Genomic DNA, 12,038 nt, shown 5'->3' on the forward strand with positions numbered 1-12,038 from the left:
TGGCCAGAATGCGTGTAACGCGAGGGTCACGAGAAAAGCATCCTAACATGAAGTCAGCCATGTGTGCCAGGGTACCTGTACGCAACACATGGCTGTCCTCACTAGGAAGATCACTTTCAGGATCCTCCTCCTCCTCCTCTTCCTCCTCCTCAGGCCATACACGCTGAAAGGATGACAGCCCAGCAGCATGTGTACCCTCACCAGTGGGCCAAGCTGTCTCTTCCCCCTCCTCCTCATCCTCCTCATGCTCCTCCTCCTCCTCCTCAACGCGCTGAGATATAGACAGGCGGGTGCTCTGACTATCCAGCGACATACTGTCTTCCCCCGGCTCTGTTTCCGAGCGCAAAGCGTCTGCCTTTATGCTTTGCAGGGAACTTCTCAAGATGCATAGCAGAGGAATGGTAACGCTAATGATTGCAGCATCGCCGCTCACCACCTGGGTAGACTCCTCAAATTTTCCAAGGACCTGGCAGATGGCTGCCAACCAGGGCCACTCTTCTGTAAATAATTGAGGAGGCTGACTCCCACTGCGCCGCGCAAGTTGGAGTTGGTATTCCACTATAGCTCTACGCTGCTCATAGAGCCTGGCCAACATGTGGAGCGTAGAGTTCCACCGTGTGGGCACGTCGCACAGCAGTCGGTGCACTGGCAGATTAAACCTATGTTGCAGTGTCCGCAGGGTGGCAGCGTGCGTGTGGGATTTGCGGAAATGTGCGCAGAGCTGGCGCACCTTTCCGAGCAGGTATGACAAGTGGGGGTAGCTTTTCAGAAAGCGCTGAACCACCAAATTAAACACATGGGCCAGGCATGGCACGTGCGTGAGGCTGCCGAGCTGCAGAGCCGCCACCAGCTTACGGCCGTTGTCACACACGACCATGCCCGGTTGGAGGCTCAGCGGCGCAAGCCAGTGGTCGGTCTGCTCTGTCAGACCCTGCAGCAGTTCGTGGGCCGTGTGCCTCTTCTCTCCTAAGCTGAGTAGTTTCAGCACGGCCTGCTGACGCTTGCCCACCGCTGTGCTGCCACGCCGCGTGACACCGACTGCTGGCGACGTGCTGCTGACACATCTTGATTGCGAGACAGAGGTTGCGTTGGAGGAGGAGGAGGAGGAGGAAGGTGCTTTAGTGGAGGAAGCATACACCGCCGCAGATACCACCATCGAGCTGTGGCCCGCAATTCTGGGGGTGGGTAGGACGTGAGCGGTCCCAGGCTCTGACTCTGTCCCAGCCTCCACTAAATTCACCCAATGTGCCGTCAGGGAGATATAGTGGCCCTGCCCGCCTGTGCTTGTCCACGTGTCCGTTGTTAAGTGGACCTTGGGAGTAACCGCGTTGGTGAGGGCGCGTACAATGTTGCGGGAGACGTGGTCGTGCAGGGCTGGGACGGCACATCGGGAAAAGTAGTGGCGACTGGGAACCGAGTAGCGCGGGGCAGCCGCCGCCATCATGCTTTTGAAAGCCTCCGTTTCCATAAGCCTATACGGCAGCATCTCTAGGCTGATCAATTTTGCAATGTGCACGTTTAACGCTTGAGCGTGCGGGTGCGAGGCGTCGTAGTTGCGCTTGCGCTCAAACTGTGGCACTAGCGACGTCTGGACGCTGCGCTGAGAGACATTGCTGGATGGGGCCGAGGACAGCGGAGGTGAGGGTGTGGGTGCAGGCCAGGAGACGGTAGTGCCTGTGTCCTCAGAGGGGGGTTGGATCTCAGTGGCAGGTTGGGGCACAGGGGGAGAGGCAGTGGTGCAAACCGGAGGCGGTGAACGGGCATCGTCCCACCTTGTGGGGTGCTTGGCCATCATATGCCTGCGCATGCTGTTGGTGGTGCCTCCCCAGCTGATCTTGGCGCGACAAAGGTTGCACACCACTGTTCGTCGGTCGTCAGGCGTCTCTGTGAAAAACTGCCACACCGTAGAGCACCTTGACCTGTGCAGGGTGGCATGGCGCGAAGGGGCGCTTTGGGAAACAGTTGGTGGATTATTCGGTCTGGCCCTGCCTCTACCCCTGGCCACCGCACTGGCTCGGCCTGTGCCCACCCCCTCACTTGGCCCTCCGAGTCCTCGGCCGCGTCCACGTCCTCTAGGCCTACCCCTACCCCTCAGCATGCTGTATTACCAGTGATTTGATTTCCCAGGCAGGAAATAAATTGGCGCAAGCCTGCAGGCCAAATATAATTTTTTCGCTTTTTTGCCAAGGGAAGGCCCCACTGCGTATATTCAATGAACAATACGTTTAATAACTGTGGTGTGGCCCTGAAAAAGTGTCACACAACTTTAGTGTAGCAGAGTTATTAACTCTAGCAGAGCAGGTATTTGCCAGTCAGGAAAGACAATGGCGCAAGCCTGCAGTAAACCGTAGCTGGTTGCGTCTGATTTTTGTACGTTGTCCACGCAGCACACACGTACACGGAGACCTTAGGACTGACACAGGCAGGCCAAATATAATTTCTTTTCCTTTTTTGCAAAGGGAAGGACCCACTGCGTATATTCAATGAACAATACGTTTAATAACTGTGGTGTAGCCCTGAAAAAGTGTCACACAACTTTAGTGTAGCAGAGTTATTAACTCTAGCAGAGCAGGTATTTGCCAGTCAGGAAAGACAATGGCGCAAGCCTGCAGTAAACCGTAGCTGGTTGCGTCTGATTTTTGTACGTTGTCCACGCAGCACACACGTACACGGAGACCTTAGGACTGACACAGGCAGGCCAAATATAATTTCTTTTCCTTTTTTGCAAAGGGAAGGACCCACTGCGTATATTCAATGAACAATAACTTTTAGAACTGTAGTGTGGCCCTGAAAAAGTGACACACAACTTTAGTGTAGCAGAGTTATTAACTCTAGCAGAGCAGGTATTTGCCAGTCAGGAAAGACAATGGCGCAAGCCTGCAGTAAACCGTAGCTGGTTGTGTCTTATTTTTGTACGTTGTCCACGCAGCACACACGTACACGGAGACCTTAGGACTGACACAGGCTGGCCAAATATAATTTCTTTTCCTTTTTTGCAAAGGGAAGGACCCACTGCGTATATTCAATGAACAATAACTGTGTTGTGGCCCTGCCTACACAATTCTGTCCCTGTAGTATCAATGGAGGGTGCAATGCTCTGCACAGACGATTTTTTGAAGAAAAAAAAAATGCAACACTGCTAACAGCAGACAGCACAGTACTGCACACGCTTAAATTTGGCCCTAGAAAGGACCGTTGAGGTTCTTGAAGGCTACACTCACTCCTAACACTCTCCCTGCCTATGCACCACTTCTGTCCCTAATGCCGGGTGCAATGCTCTGCACTGCCGATTTTGAGAAGAAAAAAAAAACAAACACTGCTAGCAGCAGCCTGCACACAGGTAGATGTGGCCCTAAGAAGGACCTTTGGGGTTCTTGAAGCCTACACTGACTCCTAACGCTCTCCCTACAGCAGCACCAGCACGATAGTACTTTCCCTCAGCTAACTCACAAGGCATGTGTGGCGAGCCGCGGGAGGGGCCGACTTTTATACTCGGGTGACATCTGATCGCCCCAGCCACTCACAGCAGGGGGGTGGTATAGGGCTTGAACGTCACAGGGGGAAGTTGTAATGCCTTCCCTGTCTTTCAATTGGCCAGAAAAGCGCGCTAACGTCTCAGAGAGGAAACTGAAAGTAACCAGAACACCGCGTGGTGCTCGTTATGAGTAACGAGCATCCCGAACACCCTAATATTCGCACGAATATCAAGCTCGGACGAGTACGTTCGCTCATCTCTAGTATTTACTAAAAATAAACACGTCAGTAGAACGCACAGCTCCACCTTAAATTCTTTGTGGCATTCATTACTATAGAAAAGTGATCACACAGGTGCTGTTGATTTGCTAATACCACATTGCAGTGTACATCCAACTGGGCAAAAAAATATACTGTGGGTTGAAATTTGGGTTCTTTTTTATTGTTGTTGCTGTTAGCCGTTTAGTCGTTCATGACCCTCAGCGACCGTAAAGGCGAGCTCCCTCCATGTTTTTTGGTTTTGCACTGCTTCTTTCAGTAGTGTGATATCCATGCCAGTATCAGCTCTGACAGTATCAGCCATCATGTTTTTTGGCGGACGGATCTTCTTTTGCCACTGATCTGTCCAAGCATTATAGATTTTTCTAGCGATTCTGCTCACATTACATGACCTATATACGTGAGTCTGAGTCCGGTCATCATCCCCTCCAGTGATATATTGGGTCTTATACGATTCAGGACTTCTCTGTTTGTTACTCTCACCGTCCAGGGTATACGCAGCAGCTTTCGCCAGCACCACAGCTCAAACACATCAATCCTCCTTCTATCAGCTTTTTTCGCAGTCCAGCTTTCACATCCATACATGGCTATGGGGAGAACAGTGGTTTGCACTATCCTGCATTTAGTTGCGATGCTGATATCCCTACTTTCCCAGATTTTGTCCATGTTTAGCATCGCGCTTTGTCCCAATGCCATCTCACATTTTATCTATGGCATACATTCTCCAGCCTGGTCAATTTGTGAATGAAGGTCAAGGAAGATGAAGTCTTGCATGCATTCTACGGCTTCATTGTCGATTTTGATTTGAATTTGGACATTTTTGCAGTTGTCATAATTTTATGTTAGTCTTCTTTAAATTCAGGTAAAGGCCCATTTTTTCGCTTTCAGTTTTTTAATACAGAGCTCCAAATTCTCTGCTTATCATTATACAGCCATGGTGAAAAATGAAAAAAAGTTTAGTACGGTGTTAGCCAGAAGAGCAAAGTGTGATTGTTCTCAGTAAGAGAAACCAAGTAATCTTGTAGATGTGATACCTTTTAATGGCTAACAAAAATACATGATATCCTAGTGAGCTTTCCAACCTACTAGGGCAGCATGAGTCATCACCCTCCCCCAAATCCTGCATTCAATCTTGTTATTTCTGCTACTACAGCTAATTCACATGCCAACAAGCAGTGGACAGCAAATTAGAAGAGAGGATTTTCCGCAGAATTTCTGCCCATGCCCGCTGCCGTAGGATTGCATTAGATAATGCAATGCTATAAAGACAGCTGCGATTTGACCACGTGAAAACACGCACGGTAAACAAATCGCGGCATGTCCTATTTCTGTGCGTCCTCGTAGTGATGTGCTGGCTCCACTCTGCGCCGGCTGGGCGGCAGCCAGCACATAGCAGAGCGGGAAGACGCTAGAGCAGGTGAGCCGCAGTGCTCACTGCAGGGGCACGGCGTGCATCCCGCTGCAAGAATTCCCGCAGCGGGATCCAACCCGGCCGTCTGCAGGAGGCCTATCACAAATATAGTGACCATTTATCTATATGTAGGGACTATCGGAAAGAAAGCAAGGGGTCTAGATCTCTGTATCTGAAAAACAGATATCCATCCTTTAGGCCTCTTTCACATGGGCAACAGCGATATTGCCACGAGAAAATCATAGTGATTGCATTTTCTCGTCGCAATATCACTATTTTATGTCGAACAAAGTTGCATGTGGCGCTGCAAAGTCTCGTGAATTTACAGCGCTCTTTTGCTAGGTTTTTTTTTGGCTTCAAATATAGGTCCTACCCCAAAAATACACCCTGGCTGCCTTTAAAAAAAACAAAACAATACATCACCTAACAGATGCTCACCACACCGCCGCACGTCTCCTCTGCAGCTCCGACACCTGTTTGCTGTCATCTGCCAGGTCATCTGCTTTCCTGGTCAGGGGTTCAAAAACTCTGCCTCCAGGAAGCGATGGCTCTGATTGGTTCTCAAGTGCTGCAGCTCAGACATTCACTGCAAAGATTAATGAACCAATCCCAGTCGTTCAATACAATGGCTGTGATTGTTTCATTGAGTGCTGCAGTGATTGGCTGAGACGCGGCGCTCGAACACCATTCAGAGCCAGCGCTTCCTGGAGGCAGGGAACCTCCAAACCAGGAAGCGCTGGCTGAAAACTACAAGCAACTCCGCTGGAGCTGTGGAAGAGACTGCGGCAGAGCTGACAGCGCCTTTTAGGGCTTTTACAGTAGGACTTCCTACTGTAAAAGTTACATCACACCGCATGAAAAACACGTTTTCGTGCTATGCGATGCAACACATAGGAAGGCTCCATAGGGAAACATGGGCTACAAAACATCGCAAATCGCTGCAATATTCAGCAACCCGAGGTTTTTTTTCTCGCAATGTAGCAGCCTACAAAACATCACCAATGTAAAGAAACCCATTGGAAAGCATGGGCTTCACATACTGTACATGCAATGTGTAGTGCTGTCACATCACGAGAAAATTGCGCAATTCTGTAACTTTAATCATCAAGAGATCTTGGACCTAAAAACAAACTGTTGTTAATAGTCGGAGGACACTTTAAATTCTGGACATTGGCTACCATGAAAATGCACATTCTGCATAGGAGCTGTAGAATCAAAATTGTTGGAAATTTTTAGATCTATTGCAAAATTGTCATTTTAGATTTATTGGGACAATACGAATATGTGTTTGGGAAGGCGGACATAGCTTTAAGACGGAAACCATATATGAGACTGAGATCTAGTATCTGTGCAGACTTTTTATATACCCCGAGGCATATTTGCTTACAGCAGCGTTTCATACTCCGATCTAAGTAAAGTTTGCGCTGAGATAAAGTGGGACAAAAGTATTAGGAGACGCAAACCTCTCAATACATTTTTGCGTTCTTCAGACCGCTTGTGCACTAAATCTGATATCTATGCTGACTACAAGCTGGTGTATATTTCGGCTATAATTTACGCCAGAATTTGGCATCAATTATAGTAAATAGGATGGATAGTGCTGCCACGCCATATTTGCTAAGCCTTACCACCTAAAAATCAACGTTGCCAGCGTACACCTTCAAAAAGTCACAATTTTTGGCAATTAAGACTTTTCTATGTCAAAATGTTGGAACAAGTAAGATAATAAATGTGCCCTACTGAGCTTACTGCCATGTTTGTGGAACCAGCCTTGTGTAGTGTGATTTGTGACATGGACCATCTTGGAAATAGCTGTTAGAAGACCGACCATTAAAAAAATACCCATACTAAACAAGAATAATTAGTTATGGCATTTAACCTATACTCTGACATGTATGTATTTAATGTATGTATGCTACTTCTTAAATCCTGACATACACAACTCAGAGTGGCTTCACACAGGCAAGTACGAGTTCGGTCCCAGAAACAGTTTTAAATTAGCGATTTTGGATGTGAGTGCAATAGATTTTTTTCTTAAAACCGCATTGCATCGATGTACTTGAGATTGTTACAAGTGTGGAAAAATGTCAAGTACTTCCAATAGTTTAGTAGTAAAAATATTGCATCGCACTCGGATGCAAATCACATGGCACACAAATGCAATAAGATTTTTTTTTTTGAAGAACCCATTGTAAATAATGAGGAGTCACCTGACACTTTTTAGGGATTTTACCTTTTTGCTGTTTTTACTGCCCTATTTTTTTTTCTTCTGACCTACCAAAATTATGTTTTCTGTTTTTTGCTTTTTTCCCGTGACTTAAAGGGCTATTCTTTTTTTTACTGGAGCAAAGCCCAACAATGTTATTGGTGAGCAAGGCCTTTGGGCCCCCCTAGCTTATGGGCCTGGGAACGGCTGCAACCCCTGCGACCTCTATTGCTATGACACTAGTTGGTGCTTTTGCATTTCCGGTACTATACTTTATTCAGGAATATCCCAGTGAAGTAAAGCTGCAGACTGTGTTGGCTTGATACCATTATTATGACCGTAGCTAGCATCATTTAACTATTGACATTTTCACAAAATCATCAAAAGGAAATACATTAGTACATCAGATATTAAAACAATAGACATAATTTGCTTTTGAGTTTTTATTTATATTTGTTTTACTTAGAAAGAAAGTGGCTTTGTACTCTGTTTTTGTTCTACTTATTTGTGAGGGCCATGTTTGCAAAACGTGATAACAGGTTCAACCGTATTGGTTGTCACTTAAACATGCGGACAATATAGCGCAAAAGTACAGACAATGATAATAGACAAAACAATAATTCAAAACTGACAAGTAGTGAAATTGACCGCACTTCTTCATCTTTACAAAAATGTCTGAGATCTTAGGTTGTGCTGTCCAAAAAATAAAGGTTATCAATTATGGGCAACACTCACCTGATTAATGATCTGAGTAGTGACTTCACAGTCCGATACATATATAATCACATTCTTTGAAGACCCCGATAGTGAGGAAGTGGTTGCCAGCTGAAATCCAGTCAGCCAATCTCCTAATGGACACACACAAAAAATTTTATATATATACTGACTTAGCAATGTATGTTCGAAGCATTGAGAAAGTGTGAAGGGTACTTTCACTGGGTGGCATTTGGCTCAAGGGGGACTAGTAGAATATGAATTGCATGTTCCCCACTTGCAGCACAGATGACACAATGGTGAACAAGAGCCAAGTAAACAGCCCACGCTCATTTGCCTGGCCCTGCATCTCCCATAAAAGTAAGTGTGTGTGTGAGGCTGCCTCTTATGACAGTGCAGTTAGCAGAATGACCAGCAGAGGGCTTCAAAATGGTCATTCTGCTAAACTGATGAGAGAGAACACCTGCGTGGGTGTGGCAGGAAGGAAAGAAAAACTCTGGTTCCTGCCAAACTCAGAGCTCTTGAGTGTGGCTTCTGCTCAATGCTGGAGGAGACTGTCCCCTCTGGGATGGGGGCATGTTAAATTCCACAGGGGGGCATGTAGAGACCTGCTGCCCTGAGAGAATTCCTTGAATTGAATGATAATGATGGACTGTGCATAATGTGTATGTTATGACGGTAATAGTAGCATGAAGCCTGCACTGATATCTGTCTTATGTTCAAAATAAATGGATTTGCTTTATTTTCACCACAAACCGTTCTGAATGAGGGTTTTCTGAGTGCTGCCAACTGTCTCAGAGTGAAAGACAGTGATCCTGAGCGGGCGATAAATCCCCAGATTGTCACACTCTTTATAGCAAAGGAGGTCCTGTAGGTGTTATGTTACATTGAACATGGTTCTCATATAGAATCTTATGTTTAATAATTTTTCAATAGGATATGATTTGAATATGAAAATATGCAGAAAACTGTAAGGAACTTGCTGTAACATAATAATCTTTATTTGTATAGCGCCAGCTTATTGCGCAGCGCTTTCGAAACACAGGGGATACAACAGTTAGATGTAGTAAGAGACAATAGGAGTGGGGGGGTCTGCACCAGGATGATGCAGGAGAATGGGATGTATGAGGTAGGAAAAATGGAGTGTGTGAGGTGCCGTAGTAAGCAATAGTCCAGATGTGTATTAAAAGGGGCAGGGGCATGTTGTAGGGGGTGAGGGTAAATTTAGGAGATTAGATATGCTTCTTTATAGAGGTGCGTTTTTAAGGCGCATCTGAAGTTCTGTACATCAAGCATTTGCCAGATATTTTTGTGTAGTACGTTCCGGAGGACCGTTGCAGCTCTGGAGAGGTGCTGATGGTGGGAATTAGAGGTCCGAATTAGCAGGGCATTTAGTCTGAATGTATTAACAGATCAAAGAGCACGAGATTGGTGATGTATGGACAGGGGAGAAGTGATGTATGGTGGTGCGGTGCAAGGAAGAGCTTTGTGGATGAGGGTAAGGAGCTTGAATTGAGTTCTGTAGGGGATGGGCAACCAATATAGTGACTGACAAAGTGCAGAGGTTCCAAGAAGCGGTTGGATAGGAAGAGGAGTCTAGCTTCCGTGTTTAATATGGACTAGAGAGGGGAGAGTCTGGTGCGGGGAAGGTCGAATAGCAGCGAATTGCAGTAGTCGAGCCGAGAATGGATGAGGGCAGCAACGAGTGTCTTTAGAGAGACTGTGGTGAGGAAGGGTCAGATTTTTGCAATGTTCCTGAGGTGCAGGAGGCATGTTTGAGCCAGTGATTGGATGTGTGGGGCTAAGGAGAGGTCAGAATCCAATGTGACTCCAAGGCAGTGGACGTGCTGTCGGGGGGTTATGATGATGCCAGATACTGATATGTAGATGTTGCAGGGAGGTTGGCTGGTGGAGGGAGGAAATATGATAAGGTCAGTTTTTGAGAGGTTGAGTTTGAGAAAGAGGGAGGACATGGTGTTTGAGACAACTGACAGGCAGTTGGTGATGTTTTGGAGGAATGGTGCTGAGATGTTACGGGAAGAGGTGTATAGCTGGGTGTCATCAGCATAGAGGTGATATTTGATGCCAAATCTGTGAATGGTTCGTCTGATTGGGGATGTGTAGATAGAGAAAAGGAGGGGGCCGAAGACCGAGCCCTGGAGGACCCAGATGGCAAGGGGAAGGGAGGAGGAGGTAGAGCCAGTGGAGACGCTGAATGAGCAGTCAGCAAGGTAGGTGGAGAAGCAGGAAAGAGCAGTGTCCCTAGGGCCGATGGAGTGCAGCATAGTGAGAAGGAGATCATGGTCAACAGTGTCAAACACAGTGGAGAGGTCAAGGAGAATTAGTAGGGAGCAGTCACTCCTAAACTTACCCATCATGAGATCGTTAGATACTTTTGTGAGGATGGTTTCGGTGGAATATAGGGGGCAGAAGCTGGACTGCAGGGGGACAAGTAGAGAATTTTCAGAGAGAAAGCGTGTCACGCAGCAGTAGACCAGTCATTCTAAGAATTTGGAAATGAAGGGGAAATTTGAGATAGTTCGGTAGTTGGCAATGTCATACGGGTCAAGGGTTGGTTTCTTCAGCAGAGGTGATATGATGGAGTGTTTGAGTGAGGAGGGGGAGATGCCTGAGGTTAGGGAGAGGTTGAAAATAGTGGTGAGGTGGGTAATGACAGCTTGGGAGAGAGACCGGAGGAGGTGAGAGGGTCGCTAGCGCATGTGGTGGGGCGAGTGGGGACAGCAGTCTAGAGACTTCTTCCTCTGTTGTTGGTTCGAGTACAGATAGTGAGTGAGAGATAGATGCCGGGCTGAAGAGATCGGGATCTAGGCTATTTGTGGAGTTTGCGGTGATGTCTTTTCAGATATTTTCGATTTTATCTTTGAAGTGGGCGGCTAGCTTCCTGGTAATGAGGTCAGTCATGGGGGCCTGTTCTTTGGGCTTGAGGAGGGAGTGGAAGGTATCGAAGAGTCGTTTGGGGTTGTGTGATAATGAGGACAGGAGGGAAGTGAAATAAACATGTTTGGCATGGTGGAGGGCAAGGTTGTAAGTTTTGAGCATAAATTTGAAGTGGAGGAAGTCTCTTGGCTGTTTGTACTTTCTCCATAACCATTCAGCACATCTAGAGCACCGCTGGATGAAGCACATTTGGGCCGTGAGCCAGGGTTTCCGCGGTCTTGGGTCAGGGGGGGGGGGTGCTGCTTCATCCGGGGCATGTCTAAGAGTAGTATGGTGGCATGCAGCAGCTAGATTGGGCATGATACGAGAGAGATGTGGGACAGGGAAGACAGTAGGGTCTCGGCAAACTGTTGAGTGTGTACGGTCTGGAGATTCCTGTAGGTGAGATAGGTAGGGTACCTGATGGAGAAGGAGAGGAGGTTGTGGTCCGAGATTGCGAAAGGGGTGAAATTGGAAACAGAGCAGAAGCAGAAGAAAATTAGATCGAAAGTATTGCCATCTCTGTCAGTGGGGAAGTCTGAGAGTTGTGATAGGCCAAGGGAGGAGGTTAGCGTTAGAAGCTGAGAGGCAGGAGGGGAGATGGAGTCACAGCTTTCAAATGTCAAATGTGCACAGCTGCCTGTGCAATCAGAGAACAGGTTAATACCCTTTACCTTGAGTAAGCTATTTTTGGGACCACCTTTGTACCTTGTCTATATTGCTAACTTTCTACTCTTACTAGCCATGGCGAGTTTGTCTTTGTTTATACTTTGTCAGAGCATTTTGACTAACTCTCCATTCCGTGCCTCACTACCATTTGACCGTGTCTTTTTTAGTAACTCTTAGAGCTGACTCAACAGATTTATCCTGACCCAGTAAGGTGGCTATGAAACTTTCATTGCTGATGTCAAGCACTTGTTCAACTAAGATTTTTCTGCCTCAATTCCAACAACATTACCTAGAAAATCGATTACAGGTTACAGACATGCTTAAAAAGCTTATAAATGTTGAGAAAAA

General features: G+C 46.9%; 1 protein-coding gene across 5 annotated transcripts in view; it reads right to left on the reverse strand.

The window, feature by feature from the left end:
* Nucleotides 1-12,038, reverse strand: part of LOC136580408 (uncharacterized) — a 66,132-nt gene that overhangs the window by 18,289 nt on the left and 35,805 nt on the right. For all 5 annotated transcript variants that reach the window (XM_066580966.1, XM_066580964.1, XM_066580965.1 and 2 more), the window contains one exon: nucleotides 8,106-8,218. In XM_066580966.1, the coding sequence (XP_066437063.1) occupies nucleotides 8,106-8,218 (113 nt within the window). The remainder of the gene's footprint in view (nucleotides 1-8,105; nucleotides 8,219-12,038) is intronic.

This window comes from Eleutherodactylus coqui, chromosome 10 (assembly GCF_035609145.1).
Source record: "Eleutherodactylus coqui strain aEleCoq1 chromosome 10, aEleCoq1.hap1, whole genome shotgun sequence".
Taxonomy (NCBI): domain Eukaryota; kingdom Metazoa; phylum Chordata; class Amphibia; order Anura; family Eleutherodactylidae; genus Eleutherodactylus; species Eleutherodactylus coqui.